At 32.4% G+C, this 19,197-nt stretch overlaps 11 protein-coding genes across 11 annotated transcripts; 4 read left to right on the top strand and 7 right to left on the bottom strand.

The window, feature by feature from the left end:
* Positions 1–65: 65 nt before the first annotated feature.
* On the bottom strand, positions 66–1,855 carry PPL_03905 (uncharacterized protein; the record flags this gene model as incomplete). The annotated part of the gene is made up of 4 exons (XM_020574818.1): positions 66–122; positions 309–1,141; positions 1,266–1,668; positions 1,730–1,855. The coding sequence occupies 4 exons, from the start codon at positions 1,853–1,855 to the stop codon at positions 66–68; spliced, it is 1,419 nt and encodes a 472-aa protein (XP_020435232.1).
* A 147-nt stretch (positions 1,856–2,002) lies between these two features.
* On the bottom strand, positions 2,003–2,658 carry PPL_03904 (uncharacterized protein; the record flags this gene model as incomplete). Its single annotated transcript, XM_020574817.1, has 2 exons — positions 2,003–2,115; positions 2,619–2,658. 2 exons carry the CDS (start codon positions 2,656–2,658, stop codon positions 2,003–2,005), a joined length of 153 nt encoding a protein of 50 aa, XP_020435231.1.
* Positions 2,659–3,041: 383 nt separating this feature from the next.
* On the bottom strand, positions 3,042–4,829 carry PPL_03903 (uncharacterized protein; the record flags this gene model as incomplete). The annotated part of the gene is made up of 1 exon (XM_020574816.1): positions 3,042–4,829. One exon carries the CDS (start codon positions 4,827–4,829, stop codon positions 3,042–3,044), a length of 1,788 nt encoding a protein of 595 aa, XP_020435230.1.
* Positions 4,830–5,093: 264 nt separating this feature from the next.
* Positions 5,094–6,734, top strand: PPL_03902 (uncharacterized protein; the record flags this gene model as incomplete). Its single annotated transcript, XM_020574815.1, has 2 exons — positions 5,094–6,063; positions 6,670–6,734. The coding sequence occupies 2 exons, from the start codon at positions 5,094–5,096 to the stop codon at positions 6,732–6,734; spliced, it is 1,035 nt and encodes a 344-aa protein (XP_020435229.1).
* Positions 6,735–6,828: 94 nt separating this feature from the next.
* Positions 6,829–8,640, bottom strand: PPL_03901 (uncharacterized protein; the record flags this gene model as incomplete). The annotated part of the gene is made up of 4 exons (XM_020574814.1): positions 6,829–7,133; positions 7,198–7,364; positions 7,441–7,568; positions 7,651–8,640. 4 exons carry the CDS (start codon positions 8,638–8,640, stop codon positions 6,829–6,831), a joined length of 1,590 nt encoding a protein of 529 aa, XP_020435228.1.
* Positions 8,641–8,815: 175 nt separating this feature from the next.
* On the bottom strand, positions 8,816–10,290 carry prfA (peptide chain release factor 1; the record flags this gene model as incomplete). Its single annotated transcript, XM_020574813.1, has 2 exons — positions 8,816–9,829; positions 9,913–10,290. 2 exons carry the CDS (start codon positions 10,288–10,290, stop codon positions 8,816–8,818), a joined length of 1,392 nt encoding a protein of 463 aa, XP_020435227.1.
* A 521-nt stretch (positions 10,291–10,811) lies between these two features.
* Positions 10,812–12,221, top strand: kmo (FAD-dependent oxidoreductase; the record flags this gene model as incomplete). The annotated part of the gene is made up of 1 exon (XM_020574812.1): positions 10,812–12,221. The coding sequence occupies one exon, from the start codon at positions 10,812–10,814 to the stop codon at positions 12,219–12,221; it is 1,410 nt and encodes a 469-aa protein (XP_020435226.1).
* A 167-nt stretch (positions 12,222–12,388) lies between these two features.
* PPL_03898 (uncharacterized protein) lies at positions 12,389–13,717 on the bottom strand (the record flags this gene model as incomplete). The annotated part of the gene is made up of 3 exons (XM_020574811.1): positions 12,389–12,463; positions 12,516–12,763; positions 13,708–13,717. The coding sequence occupies 3 exons, from the start codon at positions 13,715–13,717 to the stop codon at positions 12,389–12,391; spliced, it is 333 nt and encodes a 110-aa protein (XP_020435225.1).
* A 707-nt stretch (positions 13,718–14,424) lies between these two features.
* PPL_03897 (HORMA domain-containing protein) lies at positions 14,425–15,362 on the top strand (the record flags this gene model as incomplete). The annotated part of the gene is made up of 4 exons (XM_020574810.1): positions 14,425–14,497; positions 14,664–14,928; positions 14,997–15,222; positions 15,321–15,362. 4 exons carry the CDS (start codon positions 14,425–14,427, stop codon positions 15,360–15,362), a joined length of 606 nt encoding a protein of 201 aa, XP_020435224.1.
* A 154-nt stretch (positions 15,363–15,516) lies between these two features.
* On the bottom strand, positions 15,517–17,176 carry PPL_03896 (uncharacterized protein; the record flags this gene model as incomplete). The annotated part of the gene is made up of 2 exons (XM_020574809.1): positions 15,517–16,795; positions 16,875–17,176. The coding sequence occupies 2 exons, from the start codon at positions 17,174–17,176 to the stop codon at positions 15,517–15,519; spliced, it is 1,581 nt and encodes a 526-aa protein (XP_020435223.1).
* A 324-nt stretch (positions 17,177–17,500) lies between these two features.
* Positions 17,501–18,874, top strand: PPL_03895 (uncharacterized protein; the record flags this gene model as incomplete). The annotated part of the gene is made up of 1 exon (XM_020574808.1): positions 17,501–18,874. The coding sequence occupies one exon, from the start codon at positions 17,501–17,503 to the stop codon at positions 18,872–18,874; it is 1,374 nt and encodes a 457-aa protein (XP_020435222.1).
* Between the last annotated feature and the right edge of the window lie 323 nt (positions 18,875–19,197).

The raw sequence follows: 19,197 nt of genomic DNA, 5'->3' as shown, positions 1-19,197 counted from the left end.
TATCATACTACCTCAAGTATAAATTCCACTTAACCCAAAGCTAGCCGAATTAATTTTTGTCTTTATTACAGCTGTGCTGGTATGAGGAGTGGAGATAAATTGGAGACTTGTTTTTTACCTTTCTTTTTTTTTTTTGTTTTTTCTTTATCGTTTACAAACAAAAAAAGGATTAGGTGTCTTACTCTTATAAAAAAAATCTTTTCACAATCAACACTTCATCTTCGTCTTCCTTCTTCCGGATCTGACTCATGTTTGCGTTTAGGAACCACTTTCGTTGATTTACTGCTCTTCTTCTCTTCTCGACTAACTGGTGTGGTGGTGGTGGTTGTTGTCTCATGGTCAGATGAACCACAGTCAAACGAATAACCATCATTCTCCATAGCTACAGATAAACAAGGATACTCGGATGTCACTGCACCATTTCTAATGATATCAACAAGTCTTTCTCTGTACTGCTTGGTGTCATATGCTGATGCATCTATATCATAGAAAAAATGTTCGATGTCTGTATGTTCTCCCAGTTGACTGTAGTTATTTATTAAATATTCAACTAACATGAGAACATATACACCACTGTTGATAGTATCTACTTGTCGGAAAATAGACAAATGATTCACTTGACCAGTCTTGAAAAACGACTTGATTGAATCTGGCAATGGGCTCTTACCACCGAGTGAGTCATGACAAAAGATCTGATGACCAACCAATCGTGTCTCTTTGTCTCTGGTTCGTTTTGCCAAATACAAAACCCAGTGATTGTTGTTGGCGTTGAATGGAATAATTGAAAACAATGTGCTATTGTCGTACAGCGGTTGAACTGGTCTACTAAACGATAAACTATCAAACACTCGAATCAGATGATGATCATACTCCGAAGTAAAGCGGTGTTGCATAAATTTAACTATTAACCCATTAATGCAATTGTCATTTAACCAACGATCATCACTGATTCCTTTAATATCATCGTCTATAATATTAATATCTGTCGTGATATCCAATCTCTCAACTTGTACATAATGTTTTGTTGGTTGTTGTTGTTGATGTTGCTGTGTTTTGATTTCTGATATTGTTTTTTCTATCTCTAAAAGTCTATCTGTTATTGTGTGTATTACCTTCTCCATCTGTTGTTGAACTACTGTAGCTGAAGTATTATTATTATTATTATTATTATTATTATTATTATTACTGGATGATTTGACTTTCTTGTATTGCTTGGCACGTTCCGCTCGAGCCTTTAATATCCTCACTGCTTATATTCTTTTTACTATTTGCACAATCATCACAACTAAAATTTGTGACTGATTTCGAATATTCGGCTGTGTAGAAGTTGTATTGAGTCATAAATTTCTTTATCTTACTTCTAATACAATGTGGATCGGTCTCGTAACCATACATATGGATATTCCAGAGTAGTTTACTGATGTCCGATTTGCGATATACCAAGAATTTGACATACGCGGCCGTTTGTGCTCTTGCCTTGAGATCCACGATAAAATTACCACCAAGAAATTGCCCGGACACCACTTGCGAAATTTCGAGTGGACATTCGTTCAAGACGATACCATTCTCGGCAATAAGATTATCCAATCTATTACTTTTCTTACGATCTTTGACTGGTGTACGTAAGTATTTATCGATATCTACGAATTCGCCGAACGAGAGTGTTAACTAATGTTTTTAAAAAAATATTAATAATAGGTTATCTAATATATTTGTAATTATTACTTACACTATTACAAGACATACGTTCATCCTCCTCTTCTGTATTTCTGAAATCATCAACATCTGACTCTTCTTCTTCTTCTTCTATCTCTGAGTCTGTATCTTCCTTTACTTTCTTATTTCTTTGTGACATTTTATTATTTTATTAATGAATTGTTAATGTATTAAAATATTTTTAAATCTCAAAACTGATTTAAATGAGTTGGATTTTTTTTTTTAGTGATCAAAATAGTGAAAAAAAACATCAATAAACAAATGTGATCATCATTTATACATTTGTTTATTGATGTTTTTTGAGTGGACGCTCATAAATGAATTCAGGGAAGATAGTTCTATTTGATTTGATGGTTCCACAAGCAAACACTTTTAAATTGAGAAGATCTTTGTAGAGATCTATTGAAGTGAAGAAGTTAGAGGTATAGAGATATTAAATCCATGACGACTTGAGTTCCGAGTTTTTCTTTTGGTTTTGGAGTTGGGTTTGTTGTGATATTATTGTTCAATTTTCTTTATTCTTTTTAATTATGTATAGCTTAGTTTGATAGAGGATCGTCGATAGTATCGATTCATAAAAAAAGCATAAAATAATCGATTGGCGCACTGCCATGTTTATCAGGTCTTTTTGGTTGGAATCTACCTGTATTTGGACAAAAATCTTCAAAATTCCAGTTTTTATTGGTACTTTTCGGTTCATATCGTAACAATCTATTAATAAGTTCTTCTTTTGAGATAGGGTCACTGATCTTTATCTAGTTTTTCTTTGCAATCTCCGACAATTCTGATTTCTGTTTCTTTTTAAAATATTTAAATATTTCATCTACAAAAAAAACTGTTAATTTCAATTTTTTAACTTATAACTTAATTATTTAAAAAAAATAGTAAATTAGTATACATACCAGCCTCTTGATAATATCTATCAAAATCTTCCTCTGTCATATTAAAGTCTATTCATCTAGACACTCTTCATCACTTTTGGGTTCAGGAGAATCATCATTTTTTTTTGACATTATTAAAAAGTTTTATTATTATCTATTCTTTTAATGGTTTAATATTGTGGTAATGAAATAAAAAAATATTAAAAAACAAATTCAATTAATCATGCTTCAACACAAGAATACATCACATTTCTATACTGTTTTTTATTATTAAAATATTTAACGAAACCATTCAATTTTTATATCTATATATATTTAAACCCACATTCATTGTTTCTTTTATTTTAACAAGAAATAATTGGATTTTGCCCTGATTTACATCTTATTTTGCAAAATTAACGCCGTTTTGAGATTTAATAAAGAATTAATATTTAGATATAATTCCTATGGATTATATCTTCTAATATAGGCTTCGAAATCAAATTCAAACAGGTATTGTTTTAAATACTCTGGTGTTCCTATGGAGCCAGCTCCATGTTGTGCTACCCATTGGAGATCGAATTCTTCTTTTTCAGTGTAGACATATTTGGAATCAACTGAATTGATATAGTTAATGACGGGGTCACCAGTGAAAAGTGAAGCCAAGAATGACCAGAGAACTTTGACAAGCGCCAAAACGATGAGAACACCACCCAAGATCAATGATAATGGTCCAGCCCAACAGGTTGTTGCGAAAATAAGACAAAGTCCATATCCAACTGCTGCTGCTACTTCGAGAAGCGATAGAACGAATACTCCCCAGTTGCCTTCCTTGGCGCTGGTGAAAGCATCATACAATGAGAATCCAATTGAGATGAGAAGGAATACCGGCGTCAATTTGGATGCCAACTGCATGATCGTCTTGGTGATAATCTTTGGTAAAGCTTCCATTACCAGTGAGATACTTTTGACAATGGCAATATCGGCATATCTTTTGAGATAGTACGATATCTCTGTGGCCATATAATAAAAGATCTTCTTTCCAACAACTGATGTAGCGACATGTACAACTGACAGACCAGTACCAGTATATAGAAGTGCTTTGTCAAAAGTCGTAAGTTTATCATAGTTCATAAAACCATAGGCAATGGCTGCGAGTTGACAACTGAACAATAGACCATTGGCAAACTTGAAGAAAACTGCATTGTTTTTCATCATTGAGTATGCTTCGGTTGCTTTTCCGAGATCATTCATTTTGGTAATCAATTTGACATCTTCCACGGTGAATACATGATTCGAAGAAAGTTCTGCAGCTTTTATCGATTCTTTATTCATAAAGGTAAAGAAACCTGATGAAAGTTTATGTGCAATACTAACCAAACCACCGCTATTGGCTTTCAATGAGGAAACAACAGAGTAGAATTCATTCTTGGGATTCTTGGCGATATTGTTTAACTGTCTGGTGATATTGGCGAGGAAAATCTTTCGATTGAGTGGTGTATCTTTGATATTGTGTGTTGTATAGTATGCAAATAAACCATAGTTATACATTGGAAGAACTGCATTGGAGAGACCCAATGTTGGATCTAAAAGATCCAATTTGGTTTTCAATTCATTGTATCTAATCTGGTCAACCTCATCCTTGTTATCTTTGTTGGCAATCTGGAAGTTTGCAGCATCTTCAATCCATTTGTTGAGAGTTTCCGTTTTCAAAAGATACTCCTTGACTTTTGGAATGAGATTCTTGGCATACACTAGATATGGGAAGAATTGTGGTGCCGTTGTCTTCATTGACAGGAAAGTAAGCTTCATTGTTTGGTCGGTGAACAATGTGGTCGATGTTAGGCTCTTCAGATCTGCTTCAACAACATTGATCTTGATCTTGTATCGGTAGGCATCGGTCTCGGTGGTGCTTTGAAGTGATTGGAGCAATGCAAGTTGGGCATATGATTTGTAGAGTTCGACAACTTTGGTGTCTTGGATCAACTCTGTTAGATCAGCAGAGAGAGACGGTCTTGTTTTGTTTATTGCCTTCAGAGCCAAGTCTGATTGGTGGTAGGTCGAGAGATCAGCTAAATATGCATCGGCTGTTGCTTGAACTACATCAGCGCCATCTTTGAAAGTTGTCAATGCAACATAGGCTTCGGCAGTTAACGTCGATTGAGCAGGAATTGGATTGAGTATCGCTTTAATCTTGTTCAATCTCCATGCGATAAAATCTTTTATAAATTGTCCTGATTCACTATCTGTCATAATATTGGTTTTTTAATTAATAAAGTAATTGATAAACAACTATCAAACTAAATGCATTCTTACAATTAAAATGGTATGATGATTATACCTAGGTTGGTTACCTTGAACAAAATTAAAGATATTATATTTATTTCAAAGAAACCTTGAACCAAAAAAAAAAACTCAACTTTTTTTTGTGTTAGATTCTTTCTGATCACACAAATTTAAGCAAAACATTTAAATATTTTCTCTTAATCAAATAATTGTACAATCCAATCAAAAATAATGGCAGATCTATTTACTAAATTACCTCACACATTATTAGCAAAAATTATAAATTATATCGAGCTCAATATAGATAGGATTGCTTTTACTTTGGTTTGTAAAAATTGGTTCATCAATAGAGATAAATATCTTGTGTTATACACTACACAATTCAGAAGTTTCGATACTGAATATAGTGATACCTTTTTAAACTCTTATAATAAATATATATTACAGGCAAATAACGCTGCACATTATAACTCTATCTGTATAACATCGATTTCTCAACCAAACTACACACTTCATAGATATCTACTTCGTACAAACCATAATAATGAGCCTAATAACAACAACAACATTGATAATGACGGTTTAATAACTTTTCAAGATCAGATTGAAAATCTTTATTTCACCGATCATTACAGAGTGCCTATTGACGATAGTTTTATGAGATCGGTTGGACTGTCCAATATTACAACGATCCATTTCAATCAACTTTTTAATCAACCCATTCCACCAAACTTCTTTCCTCAAACCATAAAGAAGTTGGTTTTCGGAGAGAAGTTCAACCAACCATTGCTTGTTGGCTGCTTTCCGGTTGGACTGAAATCTCTAGAGTTTGGCAGAGATTTCAAACAGCTGATCGATACAAGTGGTATACTGCCTGACAATTTGGAATCTCTTATATACGGAGAGGGACTTGAAAAACTATCAATGAAAGGACTTCCACCCAAACTCAAGTTACTTAGATTCGCACAGAAAGATCTCGGGCACAATACATCGATTGTTGACTATGATCAAGACAACTGTCTTGAATCACTGGTGAGATTAGAGAATCTACCAAATTATCTCGCAACAGGTATCAAATGGACAAGTTGCAAGTCATTACAATATTTTAGTACAAGATACTGTAATCCAGATATGGAAAATCACCTCACCAAGAAAATTATCGATTTTCCTTTGACAATTGTCGAATTAGATTTACGAAATTGTAATAGAACAATACTTATCTTTGACAGAACGATTGTATTCCCACCGAATCTAAGGAAGCTATTGTTGCCAGAGAACTGGTCTCACAGCTTGAAGAACTTGACATTCCCAGATGGCTTAAAGAAGTTGGATTTGGGTTACTTTTACAACCTCCCGCTGAAATCCGAGGATTTCCCTCAATCACTCACAAAACTAAAGCTATCATCTAAGTTCAATCAGAAGCTCAGCGAAAAGTCATTACCTCGTGGCTTGGAATCGCTTACGTTTGGAGCCGGTTTCAATAAGAAATTAAAATCAAAAGTAATACCCAAAACAGTTAGAAAGTTGACCTTCAATTGCTCGTTTGAGAAATATCCACTTCGGGCATCAGCTCTTCCACCTGGTCTAAAAAAGTTGACATTCAACTCCAATGCTGCATTCAAATTAAAGCCAGGCGTCATTATAGGTTCAGTGGAAGTGTTGATCTTTGGAAATTGCTATTTGGCGAAAGATATCAAATCGGTTCCACAAACCGTACAAACCATCATTCTTTACGCAGGAAACATAATATACTACTTGAAGCGTATATCACCCAGGAAATATCTGTTGCTCATTGAAATAAAATCAGTGATAGAAAATGGTGGAATCGTAGATGATACATTCATCATTGATAATCTATGTTATCGTACTTAAATAAACTAATAATAATAATATTAAAAATATTTTGTTTAGATCTGATATGCTTTCATTAATTAGTACTAATACTAATAAACAATGATATCTTTTTTTATTGTTGTAGTTGTTGTTGTAGTTGTAATTGTAGAATATTTAGAATTTCTTTGACGGCAGGATCATCGTTGTCCTTCTTTAGGAGATCAAAGAGAATGTCACTGTTATCACTGCCAACGAGGAATAGAAAAGACTTGTACAAAAGATAGTTGTTGTTCTTTGAGGAATCAACCATTCTTCTGAAATGATTCAACTCTTGAATAACCTTTAGTTTGAATTCTTCCGCTAGATTACGTAGTCTGAGCGAATCTGCTTTTGCATCCAAGAATATTCTACACCATTTTCTACAGAATCCATTGGTACCTAATAAACATGTTTAAATCAATTAGAATAGTTGCAGTTAAGATAGATATCTATTAAACTTTACCTTTATAATTTAAAATCAATGTATTCTCTTTAGTTACTGTAATATTAACTATTGTATCAATAGAGTTTACACTCTCTGGATTCAATTCATATTTGAATAAAGTTGAGTCGCTTTCAGATGATGTCTTTATAACTGTTAGATTTGGAATTGAAATAGATCTTAAGAAACTATATGTATATATATATATATATATATATATTTTGATTAGTTTAAATTAGAGATATATAAAGATATATTACTTACTGTATAATATCTTTAGCTATTAAATCATTTGGTGTTTCAATATTATAAGCATAGCCAGAGAGTGATGAATGTAATAACAATGATATCTTGTCATTGAACATATCAATTGTTCTTGTTAAATAATTTATCTATTATTTTAAGAATGAATATATATTAGTTGTTTAATTGTTTCATATTAGATATATGAGAAATAGAACACTCTATACATACACATAATGAATACCAATTCGATAGAGTATTGGTAAGAATCTCTTGATTTGATGATTTAATAAGATAACCAATGTCATAACAGAAATCACCAAGTTCCAAATGAAAAGTATCGATGTTGTTAACCTGTGACTCTGGATGTTCGTAGCATAGACACAAGTAATACTCTTTGATAATGTTTCCACAGTTCTCTATCTCTGATAACAGAATTTGATTGTCATTGATATTGATACTGAAATCAAGGTTCTCTATATCTGTTTGAACCAGTGGTGAATTTGTATTGTCTAGAGTATCATCCGATGTTGAATTTGTACCTGTTAAATCTGATGTTGTTGTTGTTGTTGTAGTAGTTGTTTTGGTTGTTGTATTTGAAGATGAAGATGAACTAGTTGTTAAATTATTATTAATACTTGTTGTTGTTGTTGTGGTTGTTGATGTATTTGTTGGTTCTTGTACTTCTATTAATGTATAATAACATGATATTTCATTGTTTTTGTTGTTAGAGGATGATGATGGTAGTGATCCTCCTAACAAACTATCTATTACATTTGTATTTAAAGAGTTTGAAGATGAAGCTAAACTTGTATCTTCAATTCTACCAATTGAACCTCTTTTAAATATTAGATTCTTTAGTAATTTAGATAATATAAATGATTTAATATTATGTGTTTGTATATTTGTTGCATTGGTATGTACAATATTTAAAGTAAATGATTGATTTTGATTATTATTATTATTATCATTATTATTATTATTATTATCTGCAGGTGATGATGAATATTCTTTTATCATTAAACAATAATAGTTATTCATATTATTATTATCATTCTCTTCGGATACCGATGATAATGAATTTGTATAGGCATGTTGTTGTTGTTGTTGGTTTGCAGTTGCATTTGTTGTTGATACACCTAACATCGTTGATATTGACAATGGGAACTCTTGACTCTTTGACAATCCAACATTATCGGTTGAGCTTGAGAGTTGTGACATATCTATAATCAAATTTATTTAAAAAAAAAAGATAGCTGAACAATTGTAGGGGTTACAGATATATAAGTGATTAATTAAAAGTGATCAAATTAAATTTGCATTCACTAAAATTTAATATTAAATTTCATAACATCAAAAAATAAAAATGGTCATTTTTATTATTATCATTATTTTATTATTCTTTTATATCCATAAGATTATTGAGATCTTTAGTTTGAAATTGTAACATGATATCCTCTATGAAATCACCTAAAGTTTCACCGGTCATGATTGCATCGATGTCGTTGGTCGTAATGTTGACACGATGATCGGTAACACGATCCTGTGGGAAGTTGTAGGTACGAATACGCTCGGAACGAGTGGCACCACCGATCTGTGAGTTTCTCTCGGCGGATCGCTCGGTCTGCAGACGCACTCTCTCCATCTCGTAGAGACGCGCCCTCAGTACTTTCATGGCTTTCGATTTGTTCTGGAGTTGTGAACGTTCGTCTTGCATCGACACGGTGATACCCGTAGGCAGATGAACGATACGCACCGCCGAGTCAGTGGTGTTCACAGACTGACCACCGTTTCCTGAACTACGGAAGACATCGATCTTCAGATCACGATCGTTGATCTTGATGTCCACTTCCTTGGGTTCCGGCATGATGGCGACCGTAGTCGTCGACGTGTGAATACGACCTTGTGTCTCGGTGTCTGGAATTCGCTGGACACGATGCACACCCGATTCATTCTTGAGGAAACCGAACACTCCTTTGCCAGAGATGGCTGCCGATGCTTCACGACAACCGCCGACATCGGTGTAGGAGATATCGAGTGATTCGAAACGCCAGCCTTTCGTGGCGGCATAGCCTTCGTACATGCGAAACATCTCGTGTGCAAACAACTGTGCTTCGCCACCACCGGTACCGGCACGAATTTCAATGATGGCGTTACCATCATCGTCTTTATCGGCCGGCAACAAACTGTAGATCAACGACTTTTCAAGAGCTGCGAGTTGTTCGCCCATCGCCTTGAGATCTTCAATAATCATTTCCCTCGATGCTTCTTCTTTCTCCATATCCAACATCATCTTTAACTCTTTGATATTCCCAATTTCATTTACATATTGCCTAAACAATTGGACACTCTCCTCTATCTGTTGAGCATCATTCGATGTTCTCTTTATATCTTCTTGTGATAATGTTTGCTAATAATATTAGATTGTATTAAAATAAGTAAGTTTAACTGATTATTTTGAGTAGTAGTAGTAGTAGTTTGTATTTAACTTACAGACTCCATTAAACTCTTCAAAGTTGTATATTTATTTGACATCATCTTTAATTTATTTTGTAAAGCGGTCGATAATGTCGTTGAGAAATATGGTGAACTGAATGAATAATCATCATTGTTGTTGGTTGTTGAATATCTATAACTATTTAATTGATTCGTTCTATTATTTATTAAAAAAGTTGTACTTAATAAACTATTCCTACATTGATTATCAGCACTTCCATTTTGATTGAATCTTTTTGATTTCAATATTTCGACATTATTATTTATATTATTTATTTGATTTATGTAATAATTGTTTCCATTATTACTTTTTAAACAACTTTTATATATGACTGATCTATTTTTAAGTAATAATCTTGATGTACTGCTTATCATCGTTTAATTATCAAATCAAACATGTAATGATTAATTTTTAATAAGATATGCTTTTTTTTTTTTTTTTTTTTTTCGTTTTTTTTTTTTTTTTTTAGTTATTTTTATTTTATTTCTAAAAGTAAGAAGTAAATCACAACACTAATAAGATTTCTTTCTCTAAAAAAAAACAAAGTTAAAAACTTTGTAATGCAATGCAATACAAATAATCTATTTAAAGCAGAGTTGTGGAGACCCGAAAAAAAAAAAAAAAAAACTATTCCATCCTCCTATGGTCATAATACATAAAGATAAACAACAAATGAAAGTCATTGGAAGACGAAATATACCACTATTTTTAAATATCTAAATTTATTGAAATTTCAAGCCACATAATCAAATCATTATGCAAATTTTTACCCCGACTTTAGTTTTGTTTGATTTTTTTTGTTTTTAATTAAACATTTTCTTTTTTCTTTTTTATTTTATTTTCTTAAAATAAATAAATAGTTAGTTTAGTAGTTAATCTAGTAATATTATATTCAATGATATCAACTGTAGCGATGAACGAATCGATTTCAATTATAGGTGCTGGTTTGGCTGGTTCTGCATTGTCAGTGCTTCTGTCGAATCACGGATTCAGCAATATCAATGTCTATGAGAAGCGTCCAAGAGAGACCGATCAAACACTTCCACAGAATCGTGCGAGATCTATCAATTTGGCTTTGTCTGATCGTGGTATCAAGACTCTCAAGGCTGCCGGTGTCATCGACGAGATCGAGAAGATCGCCATTCCAATGAAGGGCCGTATGATTCATTCGATCGACTCCAAGACCAACTTCCAGCCGTACTCCTCAAACTCTGACAAGCATCTTCTCAGTGTCTCGCGTCAGTTGCTCAACGAGAAGATGCGTGACTACGCCGAGCGCAAGTCGGGCGACCGCATCAAGTTCCACTATGACGTCAGCTGTCGTGACGTCAACTTCCGTGACAACAGCTTCACCCTGGTCAACAATGAAACCAAAGAATCAAAGAGAATCACTACAAACACATTGGTCGGATCGGACGGTGCTTTCTCAGCGGTGCGTCAAGCAATGACACGTCAAGACCGTCAGGAATACTCACAGTCGTTCTTGGAGCACGGCTACAAAGAACTCTGCATTCCGGCCGGTCCCAACGGAACATTCCTGTTGGAACGCGAATGTCTTCACATTTGGCCGCGTGGAGCATACATGATGATCGCGCTTCCAAACATCGATGGTAGTTTCACATGCACTTTGTTCTTCCCGTTCGAAGGTGAAACCAACTCGTTCGCCGCGCTCAACTCGCGCGAGAAAGTCGACAACTTTTTCAAGACCATTTTCCCCGACGCCTATGCAGTCATGCCAACACTGCTCGACGATTTCGACGCCAATCCAACTAGCTCGCTCGTCACCGTAAAGACCTATCCATGGTCGGTCGGTTCCAAAGCAGTGTTGATCGGTGATGCCGCACACGCCATCGTGCCGTTCTACGGCCAGGGTATGAACGCCGCCTTTGAAGACGTCTTAGATCTCTACCAATGCATCATCGAAGAATCGAAAGGCTCGGTGGAGTTTAGCAATGAGGCGTTCACCGCTGCCTACCGACGCTATCAAATCAACAGAAAGAAGAACTCTGACGCCATTGCAGAGATGGCAGTAGAGAACTTTATCGAAATGCGTGACAAAGTTGCCGATGAGATGTTTGTCTTTAAGAAAAAGGTAGAGCATCTCTTGGAAGAGAAATTCCAACTTCGTTACATCTCTCGTTATGAACTCATCTCATTCTCAACCACACCCTATAGCGAAGCACAACGTATCGGTCTCATTAACCAACAGATCCTCTCAGAGTTGGTGAAAGAAGCAAACTTTGATATCAACAAAATAGATCTTACCAAAGCCGATAACCTAATTAAACAATTATTAGGTAAATAAAAATATAATAAATATAAATATAAATATAAATCATCATGTACATATGTAAGATTAGTTAGTTTTAAAACTATCTAACTATCTACATATTATGTAAATCAATCAAATCAAAATAAAATAAAAGTAATAACTTTAAAATGATACAAAAAAGCTTATATTATATATTTCTATTAACTTTCATTATTGTTATTATTGTTATTTTCTTTTCTTATATTACCAATATATGATTTATCACTACCAATATCCTGTTTTGTTAATTAATATTTCAAAAGAGTTAGTAAAAACAAACAAGCAAACAACACTATCATTGTTAATGATTATCAATTTGCATACTCTTGAACCAGCATTTAAGAAGGTACCTCTGATCGAAGCATTTCTAGAGTATGCATCATTTGGATCTCTCTTTTGTTTTTGGTGGGACACTACGAAATAGATAGGATATGAAAATGCAAGTGCTATGAAACCAGTGATCACCAATCCTATTCTTAGATTTCTGTTCTTTAGATTCTTTGGTTGAAACTGTTGTTGCTGTTGAGACATGTTCTCTGTATAATATATATGTGTGGGTGAGTGCACTTATTTATGTTCTGTTCAATATCAAATCTTGAATTTTTACTGAAATGAAAAGCAAATATTGTTCTAAATATTGTTGTTGTCAACTTGAATGATTGTCACTTTTAATCAAGTTAATTTTTTTATTTGAATGTTAATGAATCATGATGATGTATTTATTTCCTACATATAAAATGCTTTTTTTTTTTTTTCACAAAGTATCATTTTGTGTAAGTCAAACTAGATTTTTAATATTATGATCAAATAAATACAAAACTAATAAATAAAATAACTAAAAAAAAAGAAGATATTATATCTAAGAGGCTTCTGACAAGAGTAGACCGTTGAACCATAAAATCAAAATTCAAAAAAGTTGCTAAAGCAAAAAAAAACATCAATCATAAAATCATTGATGTGCGTTTTTTCCCCGCTACTCGGTGCATGCAGTCTGACAAGCGTTTGATTAATGCGCAAAATGATCGTGTTATTTGATTCTATTACTTTTTAATTGATAGTTCTATCTATTTATTATTTCAATCAAATCTCAAACAAATCTACTTAAATAAAAAAAAGCAAATAAAACCGAAGAAATTTGTGATTGTTATGACATTGGGGTGTGGGTTTATTTTTTTATACAAATTTTTACAATTATTTGACACATCTTATTTTTAGAATATGTTTTATCTTCTTCTTAGAGGTATATATGAAAATGTGGAGAATGGATCTTCTGGAATAAAAACAACACTCGTCATTAAATGATCGCTTTGTTCGGTTTCTTCCACATTGATGCTCTGTTGTATAGCTGTACAGCTTAAACTTGCCAGATCAATGTTAAAATTAAATTTACTTATATTCACTAAAAAAATAAGAAACAAAAGAATATAAGCAAACTAGATTTTTTAATAATCATAAAGAAAAGAAAGAAGAAGAAACTTACTTAATAACATTTTTACAGAAAGACAGCAAATAAATAAACAAACAATAAATAATAAATATTAAATTATATTAAATGAAAGTCTGATTTGAGTTTATATAACATTTTCTATTACAATAAGAATAGTGAAAAAAGAAGATTTATTAATTTTAAATCTTCTGACAAAAAAAATACAAAAAACCTTACCAATATTGAAAATATTCATATTACAATTGATCATTTTATAAATATTGTCAACAGTGAAGAGTTGTTATGCATAGTTCTTCTTCACCCGGTTGTGTATCTAACATACCAAATTAATTAAAAAGTACAGTATTTATACTATCCAATAAGTTTATAACTTCTTGAGTCTATATAGTTTTATATTATTAGATAGATTTTACTATCTTTTCAATCAACTTATATAATTCATCGTTGTTTAATAATAATTGTTTTCAAAATAAAAAATAAAAAAAAAAAGTATTTTTTCAAATATTCTTTGATAATCAAATTCTACAACTGATATACTAACTGAATTTATATAACTGTGTACCAAGCAAATAAAATTATAACTGACTTTTATGTTTGTAAATATTTAACGAAAGAAATAAGTCATGACTTGGCAGCAAAAATTTGAATTCCACTTGAAAAAAAGGCGCCAACCCTCTTTTATACTATTTATAAAGATCAAAAATTAAACATTAATCAAATAGATAAATAGATAAATTAAAAACCAAAAAAATGATGCAATCTTTAGCAACAAAAAATAATATTACACTTAAAGGATCAACAGACATTGTAACTGAATTCTTTTGTAACTATCTCTTCAATCAAATAATAGATCTGTCTTTACATCTTTATATTATTACAACATTTTGTTGAATAGTAATAATATTGATGATAAAGATGATTGACTTTCTTCGGTTGTTATCAATTAAATTAACTCTATTATTATTATTATTATTATTATTAAATATTAGCATATAGTATTAATAGTATTCTATTTCAAAGAGGAGTATATCCACCAGAGACTTTCTCGAGAGTAGCTAAATATGGTTTGTCTATACTCGTTACTACAGACCAAGGTTTGAAAGACTATCTTGACAACGTTTTGAAGCAACTCTCACAGTGGCTGATGACTGGTGACGTCCAAAAGTTGGTACTGGTCATCACCGATGTCGTGACCAAAGACGTTCTAGAAAGATGGGTATTCGATGTACAAACCGATCTACCAAATCAATCAGAGTAAGTGAAAAATAGAAAGAAATAGCTAAAATTATATATAGTTGATTAATAAATATATATAAATTTAGAGCACCAAGAGTTAAACCAGAGAAAGAGATAATGAATGAAATTCAAGCGATTATTAGACAAATCACAGCAAGTGTTACTTTTCTACCACTGCTTCCAAGTGCTTGTACATTCGATCTGTTGGTCTACACCAACAAAGATATCAGCGTGCCACAGAAATGGGAAGAGAGTGATCCACAATACATTACAAACAGTCAACACGTTAGACTTCGTTCATTTACAACAACAGTATGTATTAAAATTAAAAATATTTACTAAATCAAATTGATTGTAAGCATCAAAGATCAACTAACATCTAAACAATGTTTATTAATTTACCAAAATAGATTCACAAAGTTGATACAATGGTTGCATATAAATTAGGTTAAAAAAAAAAAAAAAAGATATATCGATCGATTATATATATATATATATATATATATTTAAATAATAATAGTATAATAGTTTTAATCAATAAGTAATAATATAATAGCTTTTAATTAATTTAAAAATACAATAAAAATAATATTTTATTGTATAGTTTTAAAAATCACTTTCTGTTGATAGTTTGTTTGATATTGTAGTGTTAAGTTGTGTAATTTTGATTATTCCATACTCGGTATTCGATTGACCACCTGAGAGTATGGCGTGTGATTGATCCAATCTTCTAATGATATACCAATAGATATTAGAACGAGACATTATCTTCATTGTATTGATCTTGGTGGTTAAGAATAATGTATTGATGTCCAAGTTTAGTGATGTCTTGGCTTGTTGGATACTGATGGTAAGTCTCTCAAGACTTGGAGGTAGCAAGTCGTTGCTTAGTAAAGGTGTCACAACATCGCCATCGAAAGTGAGTGATTGTAACGCTGGCGGTAGTGAACCGACCACCAGTTTTACGCGGCCAGTAGGGAACGACAGATCTCTTACACTATCGGGTATTATATGAGGTGCTAATGGTATGCCATTTAGTAGATCAAAAGTCAATTGTTCTACACCCTGTGGAATACAACCAATTTCCAACGGTGTATTAACGTAGGTAAGGAGTAATTTCAATGTCTTGATCGATTTTGAATTTACAATTGGTAGGTTATTAATATGATAGTTAACTAAAGTCAACTCTTCAATATCATTTGGTAGATCATTCTCCTCTAGTTGGTGATTGTAATCTTCAAGAGTCAGACATCTCAAAGTAGTCGGTAGATCTACATTCTTCAAACGCCAACCGTTTGAAGATGAATCGATAGTAAGTGAAGTAACACCGATGGGAATGGCGAGCCGATTAGTTTGACTACCTATATCTAGAGAGATCGATCGTATTGAAGATGGAAGTACTGAAGGTAATAATAGTTCATCGACAAAGAGCGATTTGATCTCGGTGAGATTGGCCGGTAGAAAACCAGGGGGTATTAATTCTTTGTTGGAACGTGGTATGTCTAGCGACTGTAGATTACAAGGTAGTAGCTTATCGTTGGCAAATAGGTGTTTATAGTCAAAGAGTACTGAAAGTTTCAAATGTTTGATGGTAGATGGCAAGCTTTTCTCATTGATCGGTTGATTGAAACATCCGATAAAACTTAAACTCTCCAAGTGTGCTGGTAGAACTCCTTCATCTATCGGGTGATTCCAATAGTAACCGAAACTGATTAGCTTTATCGTAGGAGGGAATAAACCTTTTGCAATTGGTTGCTTGAAATTGTCGTTAAAGTAAATGTGTGTAACATTCGACATCGACAACTTCATTAGCATGTTATCGATATTCAAATTGAATTCCGCATCAAAGTAGATCTCTCTTGTAGAGTTTGGTACTCTATATTTGCTTGTTATAAATAAAACATCTTTTCATTTTTAATTAGTTAGTTATTAATATCGAATCAAAGCAATGAAGTGACAAGTACTTACGGTAGTTTAATCGATAGTGAAATCTTTTACCAGCTAAAGAGCTACCAAATAAAAGCGCACCATTATCTTTTCTCATATACGAATGGTTGAATGTACTGATGTAAGATTTTAGAAAGAACCTCTTCTGTTCGAATTTGACAAGATAACAATCTTGACAATCAAACGATAGAATCGAATCTCTAATATCAAACCATCTTTTACAAACTAAAGTAAGGTATAGTTTATCTAGATTGTCTTTAAGTTCATTGATAATCTTTGCTAATAAAATATTTGGTAAGTTTACAACGTTATTGTTCATCTAATAAAGGAAAACAACGATAAATATTGTTTGCCAAAAAGAGAAGTATTGGCAAATAGAATTGAATAATTTTTTATATTTTATTTTAAAAGATTTTTATAAACTGTTTTGTAATTCATATAGAGAATAACTATAATAATTTTTAGAATGAATCATCAAATACAAACAATTATTTTTTTAGAACTTTTTAATGATAGGTTATATAGTTTTAAATGGAGGTTATCATTGAATTTAGTTTCAAAGAAATGGTTTGAGTTCATGCGATCTAGTGTTGCTTTGTCGTTCAAGTTGAGATGCAGTTATATATTAGAGTATGGAGTTAAAATGGTAGATATTGATTTATATCGTTTGGTAAACAATAAGTATTGTATTCTACGTTACAGTAGAACCATTGCTTTGAAGATATCGGCAACCTACCAGCTATTGGATTTCGAGTATCAACCTTTCATGTCATTATTTAGTCAAGCTTTGGAGATTTTTGATCGAGCTATCATAGGTTGCTACTATAGAAACAATGCTAAACTCGTAGAAGGTATAGCTGGTGCCCTCAATCAACACAACAAACCAATAGGAGTGATAATATCTTCAAACCAATTGCTGAATCGCTTAAAAGTACCTATCATATCATTTTCTCTCTTTGATATGTCTCATTTATTTGAACCACCAATCGGCACCTACCTTGAACCAGAAGAAGAGGAGGAGAATTATTCAAAGAAGGTGCCAATAGATAAGATATGGAATGAACGACTTGAATCAATAGAGTGTGGAGTTACCCTACCTTTGGATATATCACACATTCCCAGAGCATCGACACAATCAATTTGTTCGTTTTCATTGATTTCGTATGGTTTCGAAATACAAGATTCTATAATTAAGTACCTTCAACTCTGCAATAGACTTTGTAAAGTAAAATTCTCAATGGTTAGTGATTCAGATATTCTTTCGATACTACTGTTTATCAATACTAGTCAGACTTTGAAAACAGTATCAGTAGGTTTCAATGCTGAGGATGCAACTTTATCACCAATCCTTTTGAACTCAAACATAACGAAACTAGTTATTTTTGATCATAAGTACAGTCATACACTGGAAACATCAAGTATTCTCACTCAATACACTCAACAATTCAAAAGCCAACAACCAAGTGAAATGATCAATCGATCGTTAAGAAAGTTGGTAATCAATGAGAGAAACGAGTTACAGACCGACCTAGATAAATACACTATTATGTTGAATCCAACTAAATACCTAGTTAATCTACAGCACTTGGAGATACCAATGCTCGCTGGTACTCACCAGAATCAGTGGATAAAGACACTCGGTAGTTCACAATTATCTTTGTTTAGTTTGAAACTTACAGCGCCCATAACAATAGAGAATGCTACTACCGATCTTTTGTTTAACCAACTCTTCAATATCGACAACAACAATAATAATAAGAATCGACAACGTAGCTTAACAATCAACGAGACAATATGTAGTTCAATCAGTGATATCGAGCACTTTATGAAACTTTTGCAATCAAACAATCACTCTATCGATACAATATCGATAGAGGTCAAAGATGACATGGAGAAACCATCGCTGGTCAACATGCTGTGGCAACAATCTTCACAATACATTCATAGCAAAACTAAGAATGTTGAATTTATAAACTTATCAACAACATATCATTTCAGTAAAATAAATAGACATTAATAAATTTTTTTGTGTCTGGTTGGCTTTGACAGACGTGTTACTTGACACCTTTACATAATCAACTTTTTTCTGTGTCAATAGTTCTATTTTTTTGTTTTTAATCTTTGAGAATTTGTTTTTAAATAGATCAAGAACCAAACTCGTTACTTCTCTTTTTTCTTCTCTTTCACAATTAACAAAGAATTAAGTGTTATAACAGATTTTATTTTTTCTATTTTTTTTTTTCTTAATAAATTAATTAAAAAACACCATAGTACTAGTATTAAAGTGTAAGATATAACCTCAGAACAATTTTAATTTTAATAACCAATTAGATTTCTTTT

Source organism: Heterostelium album (genome assembly GCF_000004825.1).
Source record: "Heterostelium album PN500 unplaced genomic scaffold PPL_contig8, whole genome shotgun sequence".
NCBI lineage: Eukaryota > Evosea > Eumycetozoa > Acytosteliales > Acytosteliaceae > Heterostelium > Heterostelium album.
This window is presented reverse-complemented; position numbering and strand designations above follow the sequence as displayed.